This window comes from Pneumocystis carinii (assembly GCF_001477545.1).
Source record: "Pneumocystis carinii B80 chromosome Unknown supercont1.4, whole genome shotgun sequence".
In the NCBI taxonomy this organism is placed as follows: Eukaryota; Fungi; Ascomycota; class Pneumocystomycetes; order Pneumocystales; family Pneumocystaceae; genus Pneumocystis; species Pneumocystis carinii.
In genome coordinates, this window is record NW_017264716.1 from 94499 (window position 1) to 122478 (window position 27980).

Sequence of the window (27980 nt, forward strand, 5' to 3'; positions counted from 1 at the left end):
TAAGACCTTTATACGCTTTATGTTTTTTATATCGCATTGTCATATAGCTATATGGTTTATTTATGTAAATGTTTTTAAATTCGTTCTTGTAACCAGTTATTTGCCTTTAAGAATCTATCGGATTCTACTTTATCGACTACACCTAATATATCCGCTACTTTTATTCCATAAACAATCTTAAAGAAAAGAATTAGACAATATCAATTTTAATATTTATAGACCCTACAGAATTCCATAAATATCTGAATTTTACAATATCCTCTTCAATATTTTCAGCACTTATAAAAGTGGATTTTAAATATTCAATCGCCTTTTTTTTAGAATCCTCACTTGTAGGGTTTTCATAAGTAATTATTTTCTCTAAATATGTTTTTATTACAACACCCATTGTAATATCATATTCATTATTAAACGGAAGACTTTTAAATATTAGCTAAAAAATATGATTAAAAAAAAATATTTACAGTCTAGTAAATTCTAACCAATCATCTCGTTCTCTATTCGCATCTTGATTCATAAATAAAGAAGCTGTTATCATTTCTACCAAACTTCTAATTGTCTGTAAAAGCATTTTTATGAAAGAATTAAAAACAAACAATTCTTGACTCAAAGGACCCGTCCATGCTATATCTTTTTTATGCAAAACAGACAAACATGCCACTCGTGATATTAGTGCTATAAAAGACATTTCTTCTAGAAGAAAATTAATCTGTTTAAACTTGTACATAATACAATTTACCAGTTTTTTTAGATAGTTCTCCTTGATATGTAGCAGATAAATTGCCATGCCTAAAAGTTTTTAATCGTAATAACTCAAATATCAAAACGACTGAATTTTGCTGACTTTCATGACATATTTTTAATGTATCCAACAAAGCTAAACCCCATGCAGAAAGGGAATGATCATTATTTATAAAGGATCTTAATTGAAAAAACTTTCCATAAATGCTAGATAATATTTGTTCATGACTTTGCATTATCTAATAAAAATTAGTATATATAAAAAAAATGTTAATATTACATTGTTGTCTGTTTTTTCAGAAACAGACTCCTTATATATTTTGGAATCTGAAAGATATTTAAAAAAACTTAAGAAGTTTATTTTTTTTTCCTTGAAAATTAATAATAAATTATAATAAAAATTAACTTACAGGTATAGTCATCTTTATTTGATTAACAATATCTTCTTTAATCATCCATGTTTTTACTAATTCGTAAATACTTGGTGTCATTTTGTGGAGCATTTTATGTTCCTGATCTGGGTCAAACCAATAATAAGCTGACTAGATATTATAAATTTTAAAGTATAATGTTAAATAAGCAACTCACTATATTTTTTGCTTGATAAAATCGATGAAGAGGTTGAGTAAGAAGATTTAAAGATTGAGTTTGTATTACAAATATATTATCCAAAAAATCTTTATATTCTTGAGTATCATTGCTATCCATAGGAGCATTTTCTACTAATATGCCTGATATAAGAATATTTATGATATAAGGTCCAATTATTCCTCTTGAAAGATAAAAATATATTTCTTCTGGAAGTCTTGTGCTAATAAATTCATGAATATCGTTTGGCGCATCTGATTCATTAAGTGGTAATAATTTACCATTTTCCATAAGAACAATATGATATTTAATTATACAAACAGCCTTAAAAAAAGATTCCAAATAATCTGAATATTTTGTTACAAAGGTATGACGATAATTTAAAATAGCGTTAATTCCAGATTTAAATATCTTAATGGTATCTTGCAAAAACCTAAAAACGTCTCCATTTACCTGGAAAATCATCTCAAGTGGAGGGAATGTGGGACAAAGATCTGATCCTAAAAGTATACATATATCCAAAAACTGCTCATTAGTAATTCCACCCAAACTTGAAAGAATAGTTTGTTTATTTAACCAAGAAAAAATTAAATAATCAAAATCAAAATTAATAATCAAACGATCAACATTGAACAATAATATGTTACTTGATCCAAAAATTGCATCAATATGCGATTGAGTCGTTTCTATCATATAAGCTAATTGAGCCCATGATAAATACGGTGCGACTAAAAACTCCATTTTCTTTTCCAAAAGAATATTAATCAATATCTTATATAAAGATGAAATTTCAATATTAGCTTTCCTATATTCAATATTTTCCATGTATAAATCATAATCTTACCTAATAACCCAAATTCATTAGATGCTTGTTGAAATTTACCCTCATTATAGCTTTTCCATGCATCTTCACACATCTTAGAATAATTCTCATCTGGAACCTTCTTAGTTTTAGATGTTAAACGTAGTCCATCAAAAACAAAAAAGGGCTCAATCTTATTTTGCTCTAAAATGCTAAGATCACGCAATATTCGCGTCTTTAAACCAACTGGAACTGACGCCGTTGCATGAATTAAAGGATCCTTAATAGGCAGATGATTTACAAGCTGTTTTAAATAATAACTTGCTTCAATACCAATACGACAATCTTTTAAAACACTTAATGGCTGATAATTAAAAAGCTTATATTCTGTAGTATATGATTCAATTGTTTTAACTAGAAATATAAGATATCTTAACAAAAAAACAAATTCTTACTGAGCATTCCTGGTTGTTTCTATTTTATAAGCACTTTTTTAATATTTATTTAGTTTTCTACAAAATTTCAAGGCTTATTAATAAATCTTATAGTTAAAATATAAAAATTTAAATAATTATTAAAAATATATTTAGTTAATAGACAAAACTTATGTAAATAATATTTATGACATATGTTTCTTATCTTTTTTATTTTTATTGACCTTTTTATATTTTTACTAAAATCTTATGGATAAATAAAAAATTAGTATGAGAAATAGAGATATAGATGTAATATATTGATAATATATTGGATAAATCAGTTTAATTCTTAAGAAAAGTTAAAAAATAATAGGTTTATCTAAAAAAAATGGGTTTTTTACAAGTATATATAATATTTTTATAAAAAAAACAAAAAATATATAAAACATTCTTATATTTTGAATATATACATTGTTTAAAAGACAGGATAATAAGAAATATAGTTTTATGATCTTTTGAACTATATAAAGAACTGGATTCTATCTTTTCTTTGAAATAAACATAAAATATTAATTGATTGGAGTAAAATCGGGTATAAACAAGTAGAAATGGGCACGGTAGTTGTTTCTGAACAAATTCTTTCATCTCTTCGGCCTTCTAAGGGCTTTAAGAATCATCAAGAAGGAACAGCAATAACATGTATAGATTTTGATGATACAGGAGAATGGCTGATTACATCTGGTGAAGATGAATCACTTCAGCTTTATGACTGTGTTTTGGGGAAGTCAGTCGCTTTTTTCCCCATTTTTTTTAAGTTAAGGAATATAGACATAAAAAAACACTTTATAGCAAAAAATATGGAGTAGATCTGGCACGATTTACACATCGTTCTACAAATGTAATATATTCATCAACAAAAGATGATGGTATGGTCGTTTTTATGGAAGAAAAGGACCCATTTTATACATTTTATAGATACATTAAGATATTTATCATTACATGATAATGTTTATATTCGATATTTTCGTGGACATAAGAAAAGAGTGATTTCTCTAGATATGTCACCCTTAGATGATCAATTCATATCAGGAGGTCTTGATAATTCAGTGAGATTATGGGATTTACGGTCTTCTACATGTCAAGTGTGTTTTTTTTCAGAAATTTATCATTATATTGATTGTCTTAGGGATTACTTAATATTTCTACACCATGTTTAGCAGTATTTGACCCTACTGGAATTATATTTGCAGTTGCATCACATCCATTATCATCAATTTTACTTTATGACTTGCGTAATTATGATAAGGAACCATTTTCAACATTTAGTCTTAATGATGATGGATTTCTTTCAAAAATTTCATATCCTCCTAGAATGCCTGATTGGATCAAGCTAGATTTTTCAAATGATGGAAAATTAATATTAATAGGTACACGTGGTGAAGGACATTATCTTTTAGATGCATTTAGTGGAGAATTACAATCTCGTTTAACAGGACATGTTCCTGTTAATGGTGATCCAAAATCAATAACATCAGGTGATGTATGTTTTACACCTGATGGACGATATATAATTGGTGGTAATGTAATATTTTATTCAATTCTTTGCTATTAAAATATATAGCATCTGGAGATAAAAACATAGTAATATGGGATACTAAACAAATTAATAGAAATAAATCTTTGACTCCTGTTCAAATTTTGAATTCAGGCAATATTGGTCCTGCTAAAGTTGTAACTTTTAATCCGAGAAAAATGATGCTAGTTACAGCAAATAACAGTTTGGTTTGCAAATTATTCCTACATTTATTATATATTGATATAAAAAGGCATTTTGGCTTTCTGAAAACTATTAAACATACAGAAAAATCATATTCTGTTAAACAAAAATATTTGTATGCAAATTATATATATAGTATTATCTTTCTTAAATATCATAACTTAAAATTGATTTATATTAGATTTTATAAGAGTAGATATTCTAAAAATTTAAAACGTCTTTTCAAATCATACTGAAAAATTAATAAGTATAAATTATAAACCAAAGATTATATTGCATTTAGCCAATAACTGGTTTTTTTAATCTCATGTATATATTATAAACAATCAAAATGACTATTAACAAAAAAGAAATAACAATCGTTATTATTTTTTAAACATATGCCCTAGTGATATTGATTCAAAATTGTTAATTTTATCAATTGAAAAAGTTTACTAAAAATATTTAATTAAAAACATTAGTTTTGTGTATGATTAAACCAATTAGTAATAGCGATAATACCCAAGAATATCAATATTTAATTTGAAAATTGTGTAGAGTTTTTTTTAAATAAACTAAGCAATTTATATTTTTTTATAGACTTTTCACTTATTGCATCCATTTCTCGATATACAGGCGCACAATCATATCTAAATATTTTTATTTTCCCACTATAATCAGCACATATAACAATATCTCCATGTTCATGTTCAGAATTTTCGTTTAAGCTCCCCAATTTCTCACTAATAGGTTTATTTATAAAGAAATTTTCGAATTGACAGTTTGATACAATAGATATATTGTTATTGTAATTATTAGAAGTCTGTCTAAAATTCATACAAGAACTATAAATAGGATCACCAGATGCAATCAATAAATCTTTACTTTTTATAGGTGCAAATATTGCGACAGTTATAATGTTAGAATCAACTTTTTAATCATTAGCATTTAATAAAATATAGATAATGAAGACATATTACCTTCAAAATGCTGTAAACTTTGTTCATTTTTTTTTATAATAGAGTCATTATCCAATTTCCATATATATACTTGTTTATCTTCACTTCCACATATAACATGTTTAGCGTCATCACTAAATGTAGCACGAATTTGACTACATGTATTTTGATTACCCTTAAGTTTAAACTCTAAACTTTTATCACGCATATTATAAATTCGAATTCGAGAATCATTGCTAGTAATTAATAATTTGATATCGTCAGTATTATTTGGCACATTACTGACTGTCTCAATTCCAGTAATTTTACTTCCTTTAGAATTCTTTCCCCTAGAACTTTTGATATGAATTTGAGTATGATATCGTAAACCTTTTGTTTCATAAAACATGCATAATCCATTAAAACTTCCTGCTATAGCCATACGCCCATCAGGTGAAAATGCAACAGCAGTGATCAATTCTGGAAGTTCATTCCAAAAAAGTATATTTTTCTCTTTAATATTCCAAAAACGCAACTTGCAATCTAAAGACCCAGAAAGAAAATATCTATCATCTAAAGGATGAAAAGCAATTGATGTTACAAAATCGTTATGCTCAAAACAACAAAGACATTCTTTTCGAGAAACATGCCAAAGTCGAACAGTTTTATCCATTGATGATGATAAAAGGAAATTGTTTTTGCTCCAACTTAGATCTAGAACGTCCAATTTATGACCCACATATTCATGCACTGGATCCGGAAAAAAAACAGGTGCTGGCAATTCTTTATAAGCTGAATAATCTTCATCAATAGAAATTGTTTTTGGCTTTTGATTTTTCTTCTTATTATCTAAAGTACCATTTGCACCTATAACCATCCAAACTCTTAAAATCATATCTTGCCCACCAGTAGCTAAATATTTTCCATCCTTACTAAATTTCATAACCCAAATAGCACCAGGTTTGTGAGATGGAATTCTCATAGGAACCTCAGAACCAAATTCAGAAAAAGATAAAGATTCCTTCAATGACATATTTTTAAGTGAAGGATTATAAAGTTCTTGTGCAAGAAAGAGTTTATAATAGTTATGTTTAGATTTGTAATTGGTCTTTACCTAAATGAATTAGATTTAAATTAAATAATAATAATTATTATTAACTTTAATATATTTTAAAAAAGGTGATCGTAAAGAATTCTGTTTTTTCAATTGAGTTGATGTTTTCGTAAGGAATCCTTGCATTTTTTGCGATGATAACTGACATTTTTTACTATTTTTTTCTGAATCTTTATTGTTTTTAAATAATAATGATGATCCACTTTTCTTGTTTTTAAAACCTTTCCCATGAAAAAAAATATCATTCAAAAAACTACATGACCGTTTTAAAGACATTCCTGAATATTCTATAATCTTTTTTCCTTTTTTTCTAATCCCATTTATTAAATCAACCTTTGATGCTAAAATATGCAATGAAACCGGATCCATTCTTATATTTACTTTCTTAATATGCTAAAAAACTATAATGACCTATATAAATATAATTTCTATTCAATTCTGTTCTTTTTAGGCCCTTTTCCTTAAATTCATTCAATATATAAATATATATTTTTATAAATATTACTCCGCATCCTATTAATTAATAGTAATAATTATCTGAATTGCTCATAATTATGTCTAAAATATTAAAAAAATCTCTTAATTTCTTAATTTTTTATTAAAATATATTAATATTTATTGATAAATCTTATCGATCGCCCTCATAAATATAAATATATGACAATTCAGGAACATATTAAAAACAAATGTCTATTTGTGCTTCTTAAATAGCTATTTTACATTGTTTGTTTCTATTTTTTAGAATTAAGATGTATATAATATTCATGTTTAAATATAGAAAATATCATATATTTTTTATAACTTGAAAATCAAAATTTCTAGTTAAGCTTTTAATATTTATAGATAACATCTATATAATTCATAAGAATTACTTTGTTTAAAGGGTTAATTTGAATTTTTTGATCATCAAAAGTTCATGTTAAACAGCTATAAAAACAAAAAGTCGATATTAATTACTAAATATACATATTGTCTATCAAAATTTTTAAATTATATATAAAGCTATGTATATTTTTTAAATATATTTAATTCAGCAAAAATTGTAGCTTATAAATCTCTATTATCAAGACTCGACTTTTAAGAGGAGATTTTCATATAAAATGAAGGACCCCACAGAAGGTAAGTATTAAAGCAATATGAGTCTTTAAACTTATAGATTATTAGGATGGATGCAGTTATTTAAGAATAAGTTTTATCAAAAAGTATATTTAATGAAATAAAAAGAAGTGTTTTATTTTATATAGATTGAATTTTCAGAGATGCTTTGGAAGGATATCCAGCTGTCAGAATATGTAGTAGCAGGTGCAAAATGTGGTGGAGCTATAGGTTGAAAAAAAAAACAAGAAATACGTTTTTTTTTACATGTTTTAGCATTGGTTAAAGATGATAAAGTTATACATAAATATATGGGGCCTACAAATACTAAATTAAATATTCAAATCTATAATTCATATGGATCATTTATTTCAGAGATAAATGTAGTTTTTTTCATTTAAAGGATATATATTGAATAGTAGAATAGTGGGAGCTAGAAAAAATCAGAGGAATGGGCTGGACTGATTCTGAGAGATTAATTATTGTTACGGAAGATGGAGTAGTTAGAAATTATAATATGCAAGGGGAATTTACACAATTTTCACTTGGAAAAGTAGATCAATTTATATATATATATTTTGTTTATCTATATATCAGGAAGCAAATGAACATTTAGTTGTTAATTGTCAATTTTGGGGCACTGGATTTGTAGCTTTATTAGGAAACAATACATTTATTTCAGTCAATCAATATAGTGAACCACGTCCTAAATTACTTTGCGTTCCGAAATTTGAAGATGTAATTCATAGTTGGGCAATTATTGCACCTCAATTTTCATCAACATTTCATGTAGAAGTCCTTGTTTCTACGAAATCTACAATATATTTAATAGATGAAGCTGAAAATAGAGATCAATATTTGCAGCAGGGCCCTTTTTTGAATATACGTGTATCACCAAATGGTCAATTTCTTGCATTACATACATTTAAAAATAAAATATGGGTTGTATCAACATGTTTTCAAAAAACCATGTCCGAATTTTCTCTAGCTGATAATGAAAAACCATTACAAATGGATTGGTGTGGGAATGATTCTGTTGTTGTAGCTTATAATACAATGATCCTTATAATAGGTCCATTTGGAGGATTTCTAAGGTATGAATAGAAACCAATTTTTCATTTATTTATTAATTTGTTGAAGCTTTCCATGCAATGGCCCTTCTGTATTAATCTCTGAAATAGATGGTGTTCATATAATTACTAATGATAAATGCGAATTTCTGCAAAAAGTCCCAGGTTTCCTTTAAATTTTAAAATATTTATAATTTCTAATATACAGATGTTCTTGAAAACATATATGGAAAAGGCAAAAATTCATATGGTGCTATCTTATTAGAATCTATTGAACATTTTGAAAAAAAGTCTTCAAAAGCGAATGAAAATATACAATCAATCAAACCATATTTAGCAGAAGCTGTTGATGAATGTATAAATGCAGCAGGTTATGAATTTGATCATTTGTGGCAAAAAAGATTATTAAAAGTTAATAATAAGTATTATTTAAATGATTAACTAAATGTTTTAGGCAGCATCATTTGGAAAAAGTTATCTTAATTTTTACAATCCAGAAGAATTTGTAGAAATGTGTCAAACATTGAGAGTTTTAAATTCAATGCGTTTTTATGATATTGGGATACCATTAACTTTTAAGGAGTATGCTTTTTATTGTATTTTTCTTTTTTTATATAATATATAGGTATTTTCATTTAACACCAGAAGGTTTAATAGAGAGACTTATAGCTCGTCAAAAACATTTTCTTGCTCTAAAAATATCTGAATATTTAAGGTTATCACCTGATAAAGTATATATACATTGGGCATGTATGAAGGTAAATATTTTATAATTCTTAACGTTTAATATATATATATATTCGTATTAGATAAAGTTTTCTTCTGATGATGAAGAATGTATTTATAGAACAATAATTGAAAAACTTTCTTCAAAGAAGGGAATTTCTTTTGAGGAGATCGCTAAAACTGCTTGTGATGAGGGAAAACAAAAACTTGCTGTTAAAGTGTTTTAATTTTACATTATTTCATTTCTAATATATACAAGCTTCTCGATTGTACATTAAAGACTAATAATAAAATATCACTTTTACTTAATATTGAAGAAAATGAAGCTGCTTTAAATAAAGCTGTAGAAAGTGGAGATACAGATCTTGGTATAATTAAATATGTATACATATATATATCATTGATAAATCATAGTATTATATGTTATATTATATCTAAGAGACAAGCTATCACTTGCTCATTTTTTCCAAATTATTCGTGATAAAGCTGTTGCTGTTTCTATTTTAGAGGCATATGCAAAAGATAATGACCCGGAGCTTTTAAAAGATTTCTATTATCAAGATGATCGCAGATCTGACAGTGCTAACGTAATTTTACTTGAAAGCCTTAAAACATGTGTAAGTTTTTAATTTTTTTAATCATCCAAAGTCATTTTATAGAATATAGATCTTAAAATAGAAAAATTAAAATTATCTTTAGGACTTTATAAAGAGTATAAAGAATTTTCATTTGAAATAAAGGTAATAAATATGTAAACCATTTTGAAAATTTTAACAATTATATAGAATCTTGAAGAACAAATCAAATTACTTGACTTACAAAAAGGTTTTGAAAAGGAATTGCATGATTCATTTATTGGTCTATCAATTAACGAGACTGTCTTTAAACTAATAAAACTGAATCAAATGATAGCAGCTTTAAAAATAAAAACTGAATTCAAAATACCTATTAAAAGATTTTGGTGGCTTAAATTACGAGCATTGGTTGCTATTAGAGATTGGGCACAAATAGAAGATTGGGTTAATAAGTCTAAAAAGTCTCCTATTGGATTTGAAGTAATTTTTATTTGCTTTACTATTTATTACTAATATTATATTAGCCTTTCGTATCTGAATGTCTTGCTGCTGGTAATAAAAAAGTCGCTGCTTCTTTTATTCCAAAATGCTTTGAATTGGCTCCAGCTTTTCGTACTGAATTATGGGTAAAAGTTGGTGATTGGATATCAGCAGGAAATGAAGCTTTAAAATTAAAAGATTTAAAATTATTAGAGGAGCTCAAATCAAAAGCCCCTGCAAATATAGTAAGAGAATTAGAAAAATTGTCATTGGATTTAAATCGTTCTAAATAATATTTGGGTTATAAACTTGCTACTTTTTTGGACTTAAACAGAAATATTCTTTATTTTTTTAGGCTTGATTTATAATTTTACATACAAAACTTGGAATTCTACAATAAATCATTCATCTCTAGATTCAAATAACATTCTTAATATTTATTATTGGATTTAATATGTATCTATAATTCGATAAAATATTATACATCTATATTTTATAAAAAATGACAAGACGTTGAAGCCTAATAACTATTGAAATTAATATATATATATGAATCTTATTAACGCCTTTTCTCTTATAAAAGATAAGAAGGGCTCTAAAAGTTGTAAAAGAAGGAAAACATCTTCAAAACATTTATTTAGAAGAAAACGTGATAAAAATCAATCAATATTACCATTTTATAAGGAAAAAAATGCAGATATTATAATCAATTCGGATGAAGATGGGCCTATACATAGTAGAAATAGCGGAAATTTATTCTCTAATGGTTTATTAAGCCATTCAGCCTTCTCAAATAATTGTTTAAAACTTGAAAATCAGAATTTATTTAAAATATATGAATGTAATACAGAAAACATAGTTGATTTAGTAAAAGAAAAAGAATATGATGAGGAAATTGAATTGATAGATGATTCTGAACAAGAATATTGTCAAAACATATCAAATATATCAGATAAATCAGAGTTTTATAAAAATGATCTAAAAGATTATGAAAATAATTCAAAAAAAGAATCTAATTCAGATTCAGATGAGAGTAATATTAAAGATTATTGTATAAATATGTCACATTCTCATTGGGAAAATAAAACAATGGATAAAAATATAAAAAAAAAAATAAAACATGAATTTGAATCAGATGCATTGGGAAGTTCAGAAGATGAACAAGAATGTTCTTTTATGATACCAAAAATGAAGCAACGAAAAATTATTTTTTCTGATGATAGTGAAGATTCTCAATTAGAGATAGAAGAAGATTTAAATAATTTAAACGAAAAAGATATATTAGAAGAAAGAACTAGAGGATCTAAGAGAAATGTAAAAAAAAGAGTATTTCAACGGCAACTTGAAAGGCTTAAACAAAGAAAAAATAAAAACATGAAGAAAAATTCTGAAGAAGATTCAGACGATCTAGAAATAATACACAATCCTAGGATTCGTTCAAAACATAATTCATATCCTATATTTTCTGATAGTGAAACAAGTCTAAATACAGAAGAATCTGTTTCTTTGGACGATTTTATAATAAGTGATAATGAACCTATTGGAACACCACATTCTCAAATCCCTGTTGAATTCACAGTATTTAGTTATCAAGGAATTTCATCTCATTTTAGAATTTTTCTTCATCACAAAATACATAAACTTTTAAATCCAGATTTTATTAATGAATCAAATCATTTTATATTTTCTCAAAAATATTTAGAAAGAAGATTCAATTCTTTGAGGGATTCTGTTCTTTCATCATCAGCATGGAAACAACCATTTATTAATTCGATTTCTTCTCTACCAATAATAAAATCAGGAACATGTGAATCACGTTTTAAATGTGATGCATGCCATATATCTGGAAGGTAAAAATCAGACAAATTATCTATTTTTCATATATATAGGACTTCATCCTTCTGGATTCGCTTTATTAATTTAAAATATGATCCAGAAACATTAGAAATATATGAAACTAAGGAATCAGAAGAGTCATTAGAAGACAGAACAGACAATTCTGATAGAATATGGTATCTTGGAAGATTCTGTTTCTCACGAGCAAAAATTGCACATAGTTTTTGGCATTGGCATTTTAATTTAAATGAGGATTTAAAAAGAATACTTAAGAAAAGTGGAAAACTTGATTTTTTCAAAAAAAAACTGCTTACTATGAATATCTCTCAACGCACTAAGAAAATTGATGAAGTAATAAGGGAATTAGATAATTCTGGAAAAACAAACGAAATATGGGAAAATTTTAACAATATTTTAAAAAAAGGCGAAAACTTCATGACTGCACCTAATAGATTTAAAAATGATCATTAATATCCAAATAATAATAATATTTCATAATATATAGAAAATATTTCTTATATTTTTTATATTTTATTTACATTATAACTTTTCTCGCAAAAAAATTCTCTCTAAATATCATGATTTATAATCCCATTTATTTCAAATTATCCATTTTAAATTAAAGACCCTGATCGTTGAGGAACAGGCGGCGAAAACGCCGCACTTGATGTACCCGGTGCAAGAACCTAATTCATAATCAATTCAATTTTACCCTTTTCAAAACCAATTCACCTCATGTGCCTTTTGTTGCATCTTAAATTCCTTATCATATGCAATCATTTTCTCTTCTTCTTCAATTGCAAGAACTAAGGGTGTTCCAAGTAATAAAACACTTGTTGCTAAAACCCATAATGTTTTCCCTCCAAAACGTAAAATCGATCGAATAGCTGATACAAATGATGTTACTTTCTGATAAATCTTTGCACGAAAAACCCCCGGAATAATGTCCTTTAAAGCCTGAACACGTTCTAAAAATGATTCATCTAATATTGACTCATCTTCTGAGCAAAAATCCGATAAATCAGTAGATGTTTCTGAAACATCTTCACTCAATTGTGCATCTGTAACTTCCTCTAAAAGCATTCTTTTTATTCAATAAAAATCTCTTAGAAAAGCTTGTTCTTGATTTATATTTAAGAATAACCCGCCAAAAATTAACCTTTTTTAACCGTTCAAAAGACAATATTATGAAACTTAACTCTGCAAAGAAGATGGTTTAAGAAATAACTAATTTCTAGGCATTTTTTACCCAAATTTTTATAAAATCTTTCTTAACTTTTTTTTTAGGTTGATCTTTAACAGAAAGGTTATAACCCTTTTTAATAGAATCAGGGTTATGCCCTGACCTAAATAAGAAGATCAACCCTATACAATAATAAGGGTTAATCCCTCGTTTGTAAAGGGGTTTAACCCTAATTAATAAATAGGGTTAACACCTTGTTTATAATTAGGGTTAAACCCGCGTTTATAAAGGAGGGTTAGGCCCTCGTGTACAGATTCTTCGGGGTTAGGGTTAACCCTTAATTAATACTCAGTCTTTAAATCTTTGACAATCTTCAACCTCATAAAAATGAATTTTATATTTTTTCCAGTTTTTCTTAGTATTCTTAGTATTATTAGAGCAAAAGTTCTTGAATTGACAGATGAGACGTTTGACAATGTTGTTGGAGGAGATAGACCGGTTTTAGTTAAGTTCTACGCACCTTGGTAATTTTTGTATATTTTTTGATATTATATTTATGAATAGGTGCACACATTGTAAGAGATTGGAGCCTATATATGAAGAGCTTTCTACGTTATATCATGGGAGTTAGTTTTTTAGGGGTTTAAATGAAAATTCTGAGAGGTTTTATGTAGAGAGAGTTCTTATAGCACGTGTAAACGCAGATATTCATCATGAACTTGGGAAGAGATTTGGAATAAAGGGATTTCCTACTATCAAGGTAGAATTGATAGTTTGAAGGAATATTTTTGTATATTTAATAAAATTATAAGTGGTTTAGTGCTAAATCTAAAAATGGAAAACTCTATAATAGTGATCGAAGTCTCAGCTCTTTTATAGATTTCATTGAGAAAAGAACAGGGATTAGGCCTCATGGAGCAGTTTCATCAGAAAAAGTTCTTGAATTAATACCAGAAACGTTTAATGAAGTTGTTCTTAATCCAGAAAAAGATGGTATTGTGAAAAATGATATTTTTAACTTGAATTAATACAATTGATAGTTCTTGTAGATTTTTATGCACCTTGGTTGGTTATATATATATATATGTATATTTAAAATTTTATTTTATTTTATAGGTGTGGACACTGTAAGAATTTGGAACCTATTTATGAAAGGGTATTTCTTTGTTTAAGAGAACTATTTGCTTATATTTTTCAAGGTTCATAGATGTTTTTTATCTGATCAACATATTTCAATTGTAAAATTTAATGCAGATTTATATAAAGATTTTGCTAAGGATTACAATATTGAAGGATTCCCTACTCTTAAACGTTTTTTATAAATATTTGTTTATTTAATAATTATCTTATAAATATTAGTTTTTCTCAAGGGCTCTTCAGGGAAAACTATATTGGACTATAATGGACCAAATACAGAATCAGCAATTATCTCTTTTATTAACGAGAATACTGGTACTTTTCGAGTACCTGGAGGTGATCTTAATACTATGGTTAATCATTATATACATTTCCAAGGCATATGCTTATTAAACTAGGCTGGCCGTATAAATGAATTTGACACTGTTCTCGAAGAATATAAACATTCTAATCGAAATGATATTCTATTAAAATTAAAAGAGCTGGCTTCAAAATCAAATAACAAGTATGTTAATATTAGTTTTTTATAAAACTAATCGACAGTTACGGATTATATTATGTAAAAGTATTAGAAAAAGTAATTGAATCCGCTGATTATGTCGAGAATGAATATAAACGACTCGAAAAACTTCTCGTAAATGTTCATGAACGCAAAACGTATATTTTTTAAATATATAACTTTAACTATCTTATAATAAAAATAGGCGCGATGACATTCAAATTCGAAAAAATATATTAACAGTATTTAAAAGTAAAAGCAGACCAATCTCTGACGAACTCTAAATACACTAAATTATACTTAATTTTTTGTTTATTTCACCATTATATATATTTATATTATTTTGATTATTTACTAACATTTCTTTTTCATTACTTAAATAAATTCAAATTTCTTCTTCTTATAACTCTTCTTTCTCTTTACTTTCTGCTATCATCTGATTTATTGATATTTCCATTGTATCCAACTGCTCCGTTATTTTATTAACTATTTTAACATTTATACATAATAAACATAAACAAATAATATACTTTTCATAAAAATCTCCTCTGAAAGTATTTCAAATTTATTTTTCTTAACTAATATCAATATTTATTAAATTATTATCATTTTACATACTAATTCTTCTAAAAGTGAATCTACCTTCAAAAATTAATTATAATCAAAATATATTATAAATAATACTAATGGAACAATATCATATGCTGAATCTACTATTTCCTTTTCTTTTGATTCTTCTTCTAAGTTTTTAGATATTTCTGATTCGTTGATTTCTTTTATTTCTTCTGAAGAAAACTTAGCTGATGGTTCTCCTGAGCCTTTACTGTCTGTACACTGCATTATAATAGCTGATCTTTATATTTTACTTATTAAATAATATATTTATAAGCAACGATAGAGATATTAAAATAAAATAAAGTTAATAATTAATAGGAATTTAAGGATAAAACATGATATTTTATGAAGAAATAAACATAAACTTAAAGTAGAGAATAATATTTAATGAAATTAGCAAAAAAAACGGATTTAAAAGGCCCATTTAAGGCAGAAAAAAAGGATTTAGATGATGATATGGTTGATCATCATAAAAAATTATCTATTAAGGAGAAAGAACATAATAATAAGGATATATTTCAAGAAGAAGAAGGTCTAAAAGAAGAATCTTTGGAAGAAGAAGTTTTGCTTTCAGAAATTGAATCTCTTAGTGAATTTGATGGACCAATCCATCAGAAACTAACTATTAATAACAAGGAGGCATTAAATACAGCATTAGAATCGATTATTATTAGGAATGTAGAGTTTAGTGAGAATCAAGTAATAACATCAAAAGAATCAATTAAGATTGAAAATATTCATGATGATTTTTCAAGGGAATTAGCATTTTATAAACAAGGACTTGATGCAGCTATACAAGGGCGTCAAGCTATTCTTGATAAGAATGGAATTTTTTCTCGTCCTTGTGATTATTTTGCAGAAATGTTAAAATCAGATGAACATATGCAAAAGGTTATATATTATATGTATATTTTGATGATTGATTAAATTTAAGACAGATCAAGGATAAACTAGTTGAAAAGGAAGCGGAAAAGAAAGCAATAGAATCAGCAAAACGGCAACGTGAACTGAAAAAAATAGGAAAAAAGGTACAGATAGAGAAAATTAATCAACGTCATCAAGAAAAGAAAGAAATGTTAGATAAAATTAAAAATCTTAGAAAAAGTACTCTTTTAATTTCTTGATCTGTTTCATATTAATTTTTTTTTAGAAAGAAAATATGATCAAGAGTTTACAACAGATGATGATTTTGATGTTGAATTGGAAAAAATAGATTCAGATTCTAAAAGACAAAAAACAAATAAAAGACAAAAAACAAGTAAACGACAAAGAAAAGATAAAAATTATGGTTTTGGAGGCAAAAAGAAATATAAAAAATCTAATAATACAAAAAGTACAAACATGTTTGAATTTTCAGCTAAAAAAATGAAACAACCTTACGAAAATTATTCAAATATACAAAAGAAATATAAAAAATAGAGAATACTACATTTAATATTTATTAATTAATACTATATGTATATATTTTGAATCTAATCATAAATAATATTTATCAATTTACAAATTAAAAAAATAATTCAAAATTTATAATCTTTATATAAATACTTAATTACATAATATTTCTTGCTGATATTAAGCATATTTGTGCTTATGACTTAGAATCTTAAAGCTTTTTGTCACTTATTTTTATTGATAAAAAAGATGAATATCAACCAACATTCTTTTCACTGTAATAAAAGCCAAATATCCAAAGATCAAAGTCAAAGGAATAAGGATCCTATAGAAATACTCGAATCATGTGTTAATAATTATGATACTATTAAAAAAAATCCATCTAATATTGATAACAAACAAACATCTGATCTATTAGTAATAATAACTATTTTAAAGAGATAAAAATTAACATTTCATAGAATAATAAGTTAAAAAAATCGGATGAATATGGTTTTATGTATTCATTTCCAGATAAAACGACTAATTTTCAATATACACTATTATTTATATCAAAGATTAGAAGTATTTTAAAAAATACATCAAAAAAACAAAAAAACTGTTTAATTCTGTGTTTTTGTCATTTTATTATTGCATTCTTAATATGGAATTTTAAGTATGCACCATTTTCTTTAACAACATTAGGATCTATTATTATATATGATGCTATTAATATGCTGTTTATATTTTTCTTAAATATTTATGAAAAGTATGAAGCATGGCATGAGAATACAATAAAACATCCTTTTGGGTTTTTATAAAACCATCCTTATTTCGAGTTAATTGTATCTTAGTTTAAAAAGACTCGAAGTTCTTGGGAAATTTTCAATGGCAATATTTTCATTATATATGAGTATAAACTCTTTTAAAAACATTATGGAACATAGTATTATAGATTTATTTTCAGAAAGAAATATTTTAAAAAGATCAGAATTTAGGTAAATATTACCAATTTTTTATATTAAGAAGAATTTTAATAAGATCTAGTCAAATGACATGGACTTTTTCCTTCATGGTTATTGTAATTTCTATTATTATAACTACTATTTCAGCTATATATTTTAATAATCGCTTTTATTTGACTAAAGGTAAATTATTTTTTTATATTAACATAATAATAACATATAAAACCTTAGGTATCTTTTCATTATCAACGGTTTTTCCTGCACTTTTAGATCTTTTTTATTTAAAGTCTATTATACCATTATTTATTTTTCTTTTTATGATTCTGGTTTCACCTTCTACAATAAATACCTTTGATAAATATATGTCACTATTATTTGAAATACCAATGTGTATTTTAAGATATATTGTTATTAAAAAATCGGTAGGAATATTAATACTGTCATTTCCTGAAGAAAATCTTCAAACTTGTATCAAAGAGGTAATTAAAATAAGGATTTAATGTTAACCAACTTATTAAATTAGCTTGAAAAAGAAACATTAATTCATTCAGTAAAATTGGCATATATTTTACAGCCATATTTTTCATTTTATATTGCAAGTTTTAACATATCAACTAAATGTGATGAAAGTATGAACTTTAAAATTCAAGAATTCATAAATAATATTCTCTACCGAAATTTTAAGGAACTAATTAATAATTATGAGGATGAGAATATATTGGAAATCAATGTTTCTATTGAAAGGATATCTATTTAAGTTTTAAAAAATAATAAAATAATTCAATATTTAAATAATCCTAATTTTTTATTTAAAAAAAGGTTTGTGGGAAATACATAAATTATTGCATTTATTGAAATATTTAAAACGTATTTATTCTACATTTTTGAGATTAAATTATATGGTTTAGAATTATAAATTCAAAAAAATAAAAATAATTAAATATTATAGAATATGCAATTTATAATATAATAATTTAATCATAAACACATTAGACAATGTCATTTGTTTAGATCATTACCAATATATTAAATACCATTTTGAAATTTTTCAAATATTTTATAATCAATATGAATAAAATATAGTTTATGAAAAACATTGAAATTCAAAACCGAAGGATTTTAAGATAGATAAATGCGAATTCAAATCAAAAATTGCACCAAAACTACAAAGAAGACCTTTATAGCGCCATTCCCATAAAATTTTAATATTTTTTCTTGATCCTGTAGATAATTTGATAATATTAGTTCTTGGATTTAAAGGTACAGCAAGATCTGAAGATAAAGGAATTTGAGAAAGTGATGATTCTGGCAATTGAGAACGTTTCCATAGTTCAAACCCTAGATCCAATGTACTTTCATATGAAAATATATTAAAATTAAATCTGCTAGACAATGAAAAATCATTTCCTGCTTTAATTGAATAAGCCGTAGATATATGTCCCATAACTGGATTCAATGTTAATGTCATTGTAAACGGATTCTTTATATATGAAGGAAGCGTTGTAAATCGAAGAGCAGTAGATACTATTTATAAGTTATAAAAAATCATTAAATATAAACTTTACATCCTCCTATTTTATGGAATATTCCATAATATACTTCTGTACCTATACTAAGTTGTCCATTATTAGATAAAGAAACTGATTCTTCATTTTGTTTTTCATTTATTGATATTCTTTTTGGAACTTCTCCAAAATTCCATAACCCTCTAAATCCAAACATTGAATCATCTGTACTATATGTATATTCTGTAGACCATTTGCTCGTATTATGTTGAAATTGTGCAGTTAACTTGAAAAATTAAAAGAAAAAAAATAAATTTAATAACATAATAATAAACTTACACTCATTCCATCATTCCTTTCAGGATTATTAAAATATGATAAAATAAATTGCTTTGTAGGTGATATTTTTTTAGCATAAAGACCTTCCAATAAAAGTTCTGGAAAATACATCCTTCCATAAAATAAATAATCTCCATAATTAAAACAATTCAACCCTTCAATTTACCATTACCTTTTCCTCCTGAATCTTTTTTTTGATTCCATCCTTTTCTTGGATCTTTATATTCCTGGATCTGATGATATACTTGACAAATCCTATGAATAGGAATAGTATGACTATTTTTAGGTCCTTCAAAAGGAAATGATGATACTATATATCCAATAGACCCATTAAGACCCGGAAATAATGATAAACAATACGTTAATCCAAAATTATCACTGGGTGACGATGAAATACTAAAATTTAACCCTTTTGAAACATGGAAATCAAGAATATCTGTCAATTATCACTTATTTCCTCTATATCTTCTCTTGAAATACTCTTTGAGCTCTCACAAAGATATGAATACAGATTATCACTGTTCCAGCACGTATTTTCAAAAAATAAACGGGTAATATACTCTTTATACTCAATCATTCCCTTATATTCACATAAAACACTTATAATTCTTGTATATTTCTAGAAAAAATACTGTTTCTCTCTGAACAGCTATACTTAAGATTTCTTGACGTTGACGTCAAGTGCTGAGAGCCAGGCAACGTCAAAAAAATTTATACTCAATATTCAGGATAATATTGAGGATAAATAGCAGAAAATGCCTAAGTCAAAGAGATCTAGAATAGGTTTTTATAATATATAAGAGGAATTGGATATATTTAAGCTAATTTATAATAGTTTCTCTGACAAAAACCAAGAAAAAAGATTATGAACATAAGAAAAAGTTATTTCAGGATATTCGGGATTATATTGATAAATATGAATACGTATATGATATTTATGAGTGTATTTCAATGTCTAAGATGATAGATCTGGGTTTTTTGTATAGAAAATATGAGAAATATACATTTAAAAGAGGTTCGAAATGAATGGAAAAATAGCAGGTTAGTTTTTAGGATATTTGGATGAAAATCTTATTATTATGGGTAAAGAATGATTGTAGGACGTATAAAAGTGATTGCGAAGTCATTAGGATTAACAAAAGATGAAGAATATCGAGAAAATTTGAGTAAACTTGCAAAAGTCAAAATTTTTGTTTTTTGATTCGAGTCTAAAGGTTTATAGATGCTTACAGGGGAAGTAGGAGTTTTATTTACGTCAGAACCAGTATCATTTGTTGTAAATTTTTTTTCAAAGTTTAGTCGGATGGATTTTGCACGTTCAGGGTTTATGTCACCTTTTACCTTTACAGTACCAGCAGGGACGGTTTATTCTAAAGGAGGAAGAATTCCAATAGATAATGATAATCCTTTGCCACATACATTTGATTCTGTTCTTAGAGGATTAGGAATGCCGACTCTTTTGAAAAATGGATATGTTACTTTATTTAATGAGTATACTATATGTAAAGAGGGGGATATTTTGGACAGTCGACAAACAAGACTTCTTAAAATATTTGGAGTTATAATGTCGGAATTCAAAATTAAGCTTAAAGGTTATTGGTCATCTTTAGATAATGAAGTGAGATCTATGGATGATTATCTTGAACATTAGAAAATTATTTTTATTAATTATATATTTAATTGCATTATACTTGAAAAATCGATTTTAATTAGTTGATAATTAAAACGAATATTCTATAGATTTATGTCATTTTTATTTATAAAGAAATTAAATGGACGGGGTTTAATATATATATATATATAGCATATTTTTTAAAATTAATATCTTCTTCTTTTGGAAGATCGATCTCTTTCTTTTTCACGACTCTGATTATCATGGTCTCGCCTTCTATCATCACGACCATTATATTCATGTCTATAATCATGATCTGATTTATACCTGTCGCTTTCTTTGTAATCATGATGTCCGCTAGAATAATTGGTATTATTTGTATGTCTAGGATCATGATTTTCAAGACCCTTATAACGAGAAATATTTGAATTGCGTCCTGAAGGTCCTGTAGGTGTTCCTGGAGGAACATCTGGAAAGTGAGATCCATTTTGCTCAATTGAAGAGGACTCCTGGTATTCGCTTTTAAATGGATCTTTATCAGAGCCTTTATAGCCAATTCCTGCTTTCGATCCTTTTGGTTTATCATTAAATCCTTTCCATTCGTTTGAAGATGATTTAGGATTTCCATGAAAACCTCCAGAACGCTCTTTATAACTTGATCCACGAGATCCGCCTCCTCGATACTTATCTCTTCCTATACGATCACCATATCCCAAAGGACGAATCAATATTTCCTTTGTATAACCTCTTCCACCCAATCCTCCACCTAAACGTCGAGGTTTCCATCCATTTACGGTTCGACCTCTTTCGACATCGACGACCACTCGACGATCTTTAATACGTACACCATCCATTTCTCTGTACGCAGCTAAATATAATATTAATTCTTTTAAATATATATTAAATAAAAAAGAATCCAAAAATACCTTTCATATCTCTTTCCCTTTCAAATACAATAAAAGCATACCCCATTGGCTTATTATCTTTAATATTCGTTACCACACGAATCTAATATTTAGATAATAAAAAACAATTCCTCAATTATACCCTTTCAATTCTTCCATAGCGTCCAAATTCTCGCATTAAATCTTGTTCCGTCACTTTATAACTCAATCTTGATACAAATAATGTTTTATACGGATCTCCTTTGATATTTGGATCCTGACGAGGATGGTCTATCCTAATCAATACATATTCCCTCTTCTTTAATCTCCTCTTACACATCGCAAGACCTTTTCGTATCACTTCTTCTTGAGCTCTTCTTTTTTCCTCTCGTTTTCGCTCTCGTCGTTCTAACCATGATTCTGTTGGATGATAATCCTTATCATAATCCGCAAGCATATGAACATAACGTGCAACTCCTGAAATTCTAGGTGTTCTCCGCAATGATGGTGCAACATCACAAGGTGGAAGATATCGTAAAGGTGGTCTTGCTTGAAAAAGTGCTAATAAAGGCGGTGGAAGTTTATCCGTCATTCTATACCTTAAGCCCTTTTATACCCTTTAAAATACTTGTAAAGTGTATAAATATAAGTAATTTTAACTTTGTTTTTTTTGACGGTTTCTTAAGTTGTCTCGAGATCCTCAGATTTCCCTCAAAAAAAATAAAAAAATAAGAGAAATGCCCATCCAAGTTGTTCAACAAGTTTCAAAAGGAAGAAATGGCTTTGGTGCATATATTTTTCAAGTAAATCATCTATAATTCCATTATTTTTTTTTAATTTTTTCAAGTGTAAAAAAATCCAGTTCTGCTACTGTAATTGGGCAGGAAGTTCACGAGGTATGAAGTATGTTGAAAAATGTATAAATTTCCTTTATTAATAAAGGATTTGATAAGCCTTTTTCTTAAGAAGATGCTCTTGAAGTTTTCGAAAGATAATCCATATATTGAAATGATTGTTTCAAGAAGACCAGGAAAACATCCTATTATAAGAGGTGTCTATGGTAAAGAATAAAAGTGCTTTTTTCTTTATAAAGAAAGAAGTTATAGTTATAATTGATATTTAAGTGTGGTAGTGAATGGAAGAGAAAAGGTGATTTGTGTAAGAAATTTAGATCCTCAACAGATTTTGAAAAAAGCTGAATTATTAAAAAATTCGAGTGGTGCAAAACTGAAGAAAATTAAATGGCCCGTATCTAGTATGAATAAGAGTATCAGAGGAATTTGGAGTCCTTTTCATCAGCAAAATATCCTTTAATAACTTAAATTATAAAAGTCGAAATATTATATATTATATATAGAGAGAGAGAAAGAGAGAGAGAGAGAGTTTAATGAAAACACAAAAAATCGTTTCGTTCGAACTCAATTTTGATTCTTTGCTTTTAAAATGACATTTTCCAAATAACAAAGTAATTGTGCATCTAATTTCTCGGTAGTTGTACCATTTGTATTTGTAACAAAAGATGATGGTGATACTTTTGACAATAATGGTGTTTCAATATTTTTTAATCTATCTGGTTTATAAGCATTTCCGGAATGTTTATTCGTATTTATTTGTTTAATTGTTGTATCATTTTTTATATTTAAATTATTTTTTTGTAATGAATTTGCTCCTAAATCATTGACATGTTTTCCTAATAATGCCAAAAGTAACTTTTCTTTATTGCAATTATTCATATTGTAATTTGAACTTGTATTTTTTTCTTCTAAAGTATTTAAAGAAACCTGATTAAATATGCTTGTTGTATTTGTTAAAAAGTTTGAAGGAATTTCTGAAGGCGATGAAGGATAATTTCTATTTTTTCTCAATTTTTCTTCGAAAGAAAGAGCCTTATTATTTCTTTCATAAGATATATCCTTTTCATATACTTTATTTGCATTATTATTAATATTAAAGTGTAACAATTCCATAATTCTTTTAGCGCCCCTATTTTTTTCTTCTGAATCTTTTCTTTGAATATTAAATACAGTATCTTTGTCATATTTTGTATTAGATTTACGATTATTATCAGACATATTTTTATTTGAAAAAGTAACTTCTTCCTTAGATGAATGTGTAAAATCAACAGACATAGTAAAAGATGTTGTACTAATAGGAGAATATGATGATATTCCAAGAAGTGTCTTAAGTGTTTCAGAATTCTTTTTACAAACATTTTGATACGCTTCAAAATCTGAATCAATGTATTCTTTTATTATTTCTTCAGAATTCAAATAAGATTTCTTTCTCTTTCGAATCCATCCCAATAAAGGTCTTAAATTTATTAGTAATCATTCATCATAATTTCAATAAATTTACTCTAAAAATGGTGCTACTAAATAATATTTAGATTTTGATGTTTCTTTATCCTCATAATTATCCCTTTTCTTATATTTTGAATATGCTGGAAGATCTGAAAGTTTATGCCATTTTATTTTCTAATTGATTTATTTTTCAATCTTATAATAATTTCCAAATACGACTTACACTAATTTCTTTTCGAGTATGCGTTATAAAATTCGTATCACTAGGAACATCTGCTATTATATAAAGACGAATATTCTGTTCACAAAGCGTAATTTCTATATATTCTTTTGGCTGTATAAGCTTCGAAATATCAAATCCCGTTTCTTCAAATACCTAACCAATTAATTATAATTTCCATATTAATAAAATATACTTCTCGAATAGCACAATCCATATCTAATTCATCCTTGTTTATTTTCCCCTTTGGAAACCCCCATCCAGACGAATTTTTCCATCCTTTCACAAGAACACACTTATAAAATTAAATAATCTCATTAATCCCCATCATATAGATCTAATCACCTCTTCACACCTTTCATTCAATAAAATAGCTCCTCTAACAGGAACTCTTGTCTTATACTTTAGAAAATTATCATACGCTTTTTCATGTTCTTTATCCCACTTCCATAACAGCGGACAATGTGCAAATAACGTCAAACAAAAAGTTCGCAAATGCATAGATGGCAATTGAGGATTTAACTCCCTAATAAAATCCTCATAATACCAATGTGCCTGTTCAATTTGAAAACATATTCGTGGAACTGATCCAAGTTCTTCCTCCGGTAAATTAACTATAAATCTAACCGATAAATCATCCAAAATCTCCTCAAATGTTGCATTTCTAAATGATATCATGTCTTTTATACTGTTATTTATTAATTATCTCTCTAATATCCCTTGCTTACCTCCAATATTTAAGTTATCAAAAGCTCCAACGTCATCAGATTTTATCGAACTAGCTGATAATATATAAATGAATTATAGTAGAATTATTAAGGTAGAAATAAATACATGATTAAGAGGATTAATAGAGAATTAGTATGTTATTAGAGATAGAGATTTTGATAGGTAAAAGTAATAAAGAATTGAGAGAATATTTTAAAGAAAAAAAGTATTTTTGAGCGATTGGATCCATATGATAAAGAGATGAAAGAATATTTTGTTAGTTTATACAGGTATATGAGAAAGATTGATGAGAATTGAATTCAGGTAAAATATTGGGAGAAGAAAGAAGTGGAATTGGAGGGATTATCAAAAAAAGAAATAAAAATAATGAAAAAAGTATAGATAAGATAGTATAATAATAATAATTAATGTAAAATAAAAGACAAAAATAAGTGTATATAGACTTGATTATTCAGCGAAATTTATTTGTTGTGAGATGCGTTTTGGATGGTCAGCAATTATTGGTATGATACCGGTTATAGGGGATATAATCAATTTATATTTATCAATGAGAATTGTAAAAATTTACATGAAAGCAGGAATATCTAAGGCTATTGTGATTGAAATGTATATAAATATTATTATTGCATTTTCGGTAAGTTTTATGTATTTTTATTTAAAAAAAGGTATGAAATATATGTTAGATGGGACTAATTCCTATTATTGGAGATATGCTTTTTGCTTATTATAAATGTAATATCAGAAACTATATTATATTTGAAAAAGCATTAAAAGAACGCAAAAAAATAGATTAATATTTGCAATTATAATTTTTTATTTCAATATTAGAATTAATGAGTATTTACAAAACTTTTTATTTATACATTTATAATATTAACATTTATATAGATATGTTTTATATTGATACATATAATTAGCTATAAAGCTAATTATGATATTTTTTCAAGATATAAAATTAGCATGTATTAGAAATTTTAAAGATTATTATTGCTTTATTCTATAAGATATTTGCTTAAAACTTCATCTTTAGGGTTTCTTATACAATTAATGTTTCCTTTTTCAAAATACGGAAGAATAAGTTCACTTTTAGATCCTCTTAACATAACAAAACATCCATAACATACATCCTTTGTTTTATCAACATAATTCTCATAATCCTTATTTATTTCGATATTGGTAACATTTATTAGATCAGTTTTATTTACTGTTATTTTTTTAAGCCAATCATTGACATTATTTTCTTTTGGCATTTGACATATAAAACAAAATTTTGAATTAGAATATTCTTTTGTATCTTTTATTTCTGGAACCTGAAGTTTTGCTGAAGTTTTAGCAACAGTAAATAAAAAACTAGGATTATTTTTCTCAAGATCATCAAAATATTGATCCACTAATTCATCTATTGTAGTAGCTTTATGATAAAACTTCTTTATATTTTGAATCCCACTGATCTCTAAAAAATAATATGCTTCTTGTCTTAAAATATCTTTCATTGGTCTCAATAACCATATATCTCAAATATTTAGCTAGATTAAAGAAAAAATTTAATAAAAAATACCATATAAATGTTTTATTTTCCCTTGAGTTTCCCATGGTATAGAGTATCCTCGACCTTTTGCTATTTCTGAAATAATTTTAGATGCAATTGAAGAAACTGTATCCCCAAAAATAATAACATTGTATCCATTCTTCTTTGCAAAATCATAGATAATATTATTACGTATACATTTCATAATATCCATACGTGATGTTATAGAAGATAATGGAGATAAAAGATCATCCAATGAATCAAATGTATCTTTAGATATTCCAGAGCTTAATAACGTATCTGATCTCTTATCCCATATCAATTTAACATTTTCATCCGAGTTAAATACATAATTCTTCAAATTAACCAAAAAAAACATTGATCCTGGAACCATCTCTTTTATTTTTTCACAAATATACAGCGGACTTAACACTTCCTTCACAATACATTCTTCCTCAACATGTATAAAGTCAATCATACTAAAATATCCCCCAAATTTAACCTTATCTGACTTTTCTGATAAAAATTTTATAAGTGCTAGTGATGCTCCTCCAGAAACCGCAATTAAAGCCCTGTTACCCTTAAAAGTTATATCCCCCTTAAAAAAAGACTCTAATGTCTTATGAAACTTTCGTTTTATATAACTTACAAAGCACTCACTAAAAACTATTTAAATTTCTTTTAAAAAAACCTTATTTTATACCTACAAAAGCCCTCTGACTTAGAAAAAAACGACGATTCTCTTTCTTTACATCGTCCACATATATTAGAGGGTTTTGTACCACTTTCTCCTGTATATTTCTTCTCTTTATTACATCCATTCTGACAACCCATATCAATTTTCTGAAACAATCAAATTACCCTTTAAACCCGTCTTTTTTTCACCAAAAAAAAAGGAAGAAATAAAAACTCCTTATAAAATATACTTATATATCTTCTTATATCCGGTTTTATCC

General features: G+C 26.4%; 17 protein-coding genes across 17 annotated transcripts; 9 read left to right on the forward strand and 8 right to left on the reverse strand.

Moving 5' to 3' along the window:
* Positions 1–29: 29 nt before the first annotated feature.
* T552_00891 (hypothetical protein) lies at positions 30–2633 on the reverse strand. Its single transcript, XM_018369487.1, has 9 exons — positions 2587–2633; positions 2174–2545; positions 1330–2129; positions 1152–1283; positions 1022–1111; positions 740–980; positions 465–693; positions 227–419; positions 30–176 (listed from the first exon to the last, which is right to left on the reverse strand). The coding sequence occupies exons 1-9, from the start codon at positions 2591–2593 to the stop codon at positions 75–77; spliced, it is 2166 nt and encodes a 721-aa protein (XP_018226670.1). The 5' UTR covers positions 2594–2633; the 3' UTR covers positions 30–74.
* Positions 2634–3109: 476 nt separating this feature from the next.
* T552_00892 (hypothetical protein) lies at positions 3110–4442 on the forward strand. The gene is made up of 6 exons (XM_018369488.1): positions 3110–3331; positions 3376–3473; positions 3523–3689; positions 3734–4124; positions 4169–4329; positions 4374–4442. Exons 1-6 carry the CDS (start codon positions 3156–3158, stop codon positions 4398–4400), a joined length of 1020 nt encoding a protein of 339 aa, XP_018226671.1. The 5' UTR covers positions 3110–3155; the 3' UTR covers positions 4401–4442.
* A 353-nt stretch (positions 4443–4795) lies between these two features.
* On the reverse strand, positions 4796–6768 carry T552_00893 (hypothetical protein). Its single transcript, XM_018369489.1, has 3 exons — positions 6401–6768; positions 5284–6355; positions 4796–5233 (listed from the first exon to the last, which is right to left on the reverse strand). Exons 1-3 carry the CDS (start codon positions 6722–6724, stop codon positions 4842–4844), a joined length of 1788 nt encoding a protein of 595 aa, XP_018226672.1. The 5' UTR covers positions 6725–6768; the 3' UTR covers positions 4796–4841.
* A 654-nt stretch (positions 6769–7422) lies between these two features.
* On the forward strand, positions 7423–10638 carry T552_00894 (hypothetical protein). The gene is made up of 16 exons (XM_018369490.1): positions 7423–7474; positions 7520–7557; positions 7600–7681; positions 7727–7833; positions 7878–8003; positions 8048–8544; positions 8591–8685; positions 8729–8931; positions 8975–9102; positions 9146–9278; positions 9330–9464; positions 9506–9614; positions 9661–9863; positions 9906–9986; positions 10032–10301; positions 10346–10638. Exons 1-16 carry the CDS (start codon positions 7456–7458, stop codon positions 10592–10594), a joined length of 2475 nt encoding a protein of 824 aa, XP_018226673.1. The 5' UTR covers positions 7423–7455; the 3' UTR covers positions 10595–10638.
* Positions 10639–10850: 212 nt separating this feature from the next.
* T552_00895 (hypothetical protein) lies at positions 10851–12608 on the forward strand (the record flags this gene model as incomplete). Its single annotated transcript, XM_018369491.1, has 2 exons — positions 10851–12151; positions 12191–12608. 2 exons carry the CDS (start codon positions 10851–10853, stop codon positions 12606–12608), a joined length of 1719 nt encoding a protein of 572 aa, XP_018226674.1.
* Positions 12609–12705: 97 nt separating this feature from the next.
* On the reverse strand, positions 12706–13266 carry T552_00896 (hypothetical protein). Its single transcript, XM_018369492.1, has 2 exons — positions 12870–13266; positions 12706–12823 (listed from the first exon to the last, which is right to left on the reverse strand). The coding sequence occupies exons 1-2, from the start codon at positions 13218–13220 to the stop codon at positions 12752–12754; spliced, it is 423 nt and encodes a 140-aa protein (XP_018226675.1). The 5' UTR covers positions 13221–13266; the 3' UTR covers positions 12706–12751.
* Positions 13267–13681: 415 nt separating this feature from the next.
* Positions 13682–15279, forward strand: T552_00897 (protein disulfide-isomerase domain). The gene is made up of 11 exons (XM_018369493.1): positions 13682–13844; positions 13885–13946; positions 13995–14080; positions 14133–14313; positions 14361–14385; positions 14437–14476; positions 14520–14631; positions 14680–14810; positions 14856–14962; positions 15001–15114; positions 15162–15279. The coding sequence occupies exons 1-11, from the start codon at positions 13708–13710 to the stop codon at positions 15238–15240; spliced, it is 1074 nt and encodes a 357-aa protein (XP_018226676.1). The 5' UTR covers positions 13682–13707; the 3' UTR covers positions 15241–15279.
* Positions 15280–15310: 31 nt separating this feature from the next.
* Positions 15311–15838, reverse strand: T552_00898 (hypothetical protein). Its single transcript, XM_018369494.1, has 4 exons — positions 15641–15838; positions 15575–15598; positions 15487–15529; positions 15311–15442 (listed from the first exon to the last, which is right to left on the reverse strand). The coding sequence occupies exons 1-4, from the start codon at positions 15794–15796 to the stop codon at positions 15357–15359; spliced, it is 309 nt and encodes a 102-aa protein (XP_018226677.1). The 5' UTR covers positions 15797–15838; the 3' UTR covers positions 15311–15356.
* Positions 15839–15913: 75 nt separating this feature from the next.
* On the forward strand, positions 15914–17028 carry T552_00899 (hypothetical protein). Its single transcript, XM_018369495.1, has 3 exons — positions 15914–16462; positions 16510–16675; positions 16722–17028. Exons 1-3 carry the CDS (start codon positions 15959–15961, stop codon positions 16988–16990), a joined length of 939 nt encoding a protein of 312 aa, XP_018226678.1. The 5' UTR covers positions 15914–15958; the 3' UTR covers positions 16991–17028.
* Positions 17029–17166: 138 nt separating this feature from the next.
* On the forward strand, positions 17167–18705 carry T552_00900 (hypothetical protein). The gene is made up of 6 exons (XM_018369496.1): positions 17167–17380; positions 17425–17753; positions 17797–17940; positions 17990–18090; positions 18139–18386; positions 18431–18705. The coding sequence occupies exons 1-6, from the start codon at positions 17213–17215 to the stop codon at positions 18662–18664; spliced, it is 1224 nt and encodes a 407-aa protein (XP_018226679.1). The 5' UTR covers positions 17167–17212; the 3' UTR covers positions 18665–18705.
* A 249-nt stretch (positions 18706–18954) lies between these two features.
* T552_00901 (hypothetical protein) lies at positions 18955–20374 on the reverse strand. The gene is made up of 5 exons (XM_018369497.1): positions 20232–20374; positions 19924–20187; positions 19752–19882; positions 19473–19698; positions 18955–19431 (listed from the first exon to the last, which is right to left on the reverse strand). Exons 1-5 carry the CDS (start codon positions 20326–20328, stop codon positions 18992–18994), a joined length of 1158 nt encoding a protein of 385 aa, XP_018226680.1. The 5' UTR covers positions 20329–20374; the 3' UTR covers positions 18955–18991.
* Positions 20375–20460: 86 nt separating this feature from the next.
* T552_00902 (hypothetical protein) lies at positions 20461–21446 on the forward strand. The gene is made up of 5 exons (XM_018369498.1): positions 20461–20534; positions 20587–20675; positions 20719–20792; positions 20841–20931; positions 20974–21446. Exons 1-5 carry the CDS (start codon positions 20507–20509, stop codon positions 21400–21402), a joined length of 711 nt encoding a protein of 236 aa, XP_018226681.1. The 5' UTR covers positions 20461–20506; the 3' UTR covers positions 21403–21446.
* A 79-nt stretch (positions 21447–21525) lies between these two features.
* On the reverse strand, positions 21526–22885 carry T552_00903 (hypothetical protein). The gene is made up of 4 exons (XM_018369499.1): positions 22584–22885; positions 22411–22538; positions 22290–22371; positions 21526–22231 (listed from the first exon to the last, which is right to left on the reverse strand). Exons 1-4 carry the CDS (start codon positions 22837–22839, stop codon positions 21570–21572), a joined length of 1128 nt encoding a protein of 375 aa, XP_018226682.1. The 5' UTR covers positions 22840–22885; the 3' UTR covers positions 21526–21569.
* A 53-nt stretch (positions 22886–22938) lies between these two features.
* On the forward strand, positions 22939–23607 carry T552_00904 (hypothetical protein). Its single transcript, XM_018369500.1, has 4 exons — positions 22939–23050; positions 23095–23150; positions 23201–23307; positions 23380–23607. The coding sequence occupies exons 1-4, from the start codon at positions 22985–22987 to the stop codon at positions 23559–23561; spliced, it is 411 nt and encodes a 136-aa protein (XP_018226683.1). The 5' UTR covers positions 22939–22984; the 3' UTR covers positions 23562–23607.
* A 13-nt stretch (positions 23608–23620) lies between these two features.
* Positions 23621–25530, reverse strand: T552_00905 (hypothetical protein). The gene is made up of 6 exons (XM_018369501.1): positions 25496–25530; positions 25113–25455; positions 24964–25062; positions 24771–24923; positions 24603–24721; positions 23621–24557 (listed from the first exon to the last, which is right to left on the reverse strand). Exons 2-6 carry the CDS (start codon positions 25443–25445, stop codon positions 23666–23668), a joined length of 1596 nt encoding a protein of 531 aa, XP_018226684.1. The 5' UTR covers positions 25446–25455; positions 25496–25530; the 3' UTR covers positions 23621–23665.
* Positions 25531–25698: 168 nt separating this feature from the next.
* Positions 25699–26332, forward strand: T552_00906 (hypothetical protein). The gene is made up of 3 exons (XM_018369502.1): positions 25699–25871; positions 25918–26130; positions 26180–26332. The coding sequence occupies exons 1-3, from the start codon at positions 25863–25865 to the stop codon at positions 26288–26290; spliced, it is 333 nt and encodes a 110-aa protein (XP_018226685.1). The 5' UTR covers positions 25699–25862; the 3' UTR covers positions 26291–26332.
* A 111-nt stretch (positions 26333–26443) lies between these two features.
* T552_00907 (hypothetical protein) lies at positions 26444–27904 on the reverse strand. The gene is made up of 3 exons (XM_018369503.1): positions 27728–27904; positions 27055–27683; positions 26444–27009 (listed from the first exon to the last, which is right to left on the reverse strand). The coding sequence occupies exons 1-3, from the start codon at positions 27856–27858 to the stop codon at positions 26489–26491; spliced, it is 1281 nt and encodes a 426-aa protein (XP_018226686.1). The 5' UTR covers positions 27859–27904; the 3' UTR covers positions 26444–26488.
* Between the last annotated feature and the right edge of the window lie 76 nt (positions 27905–27980).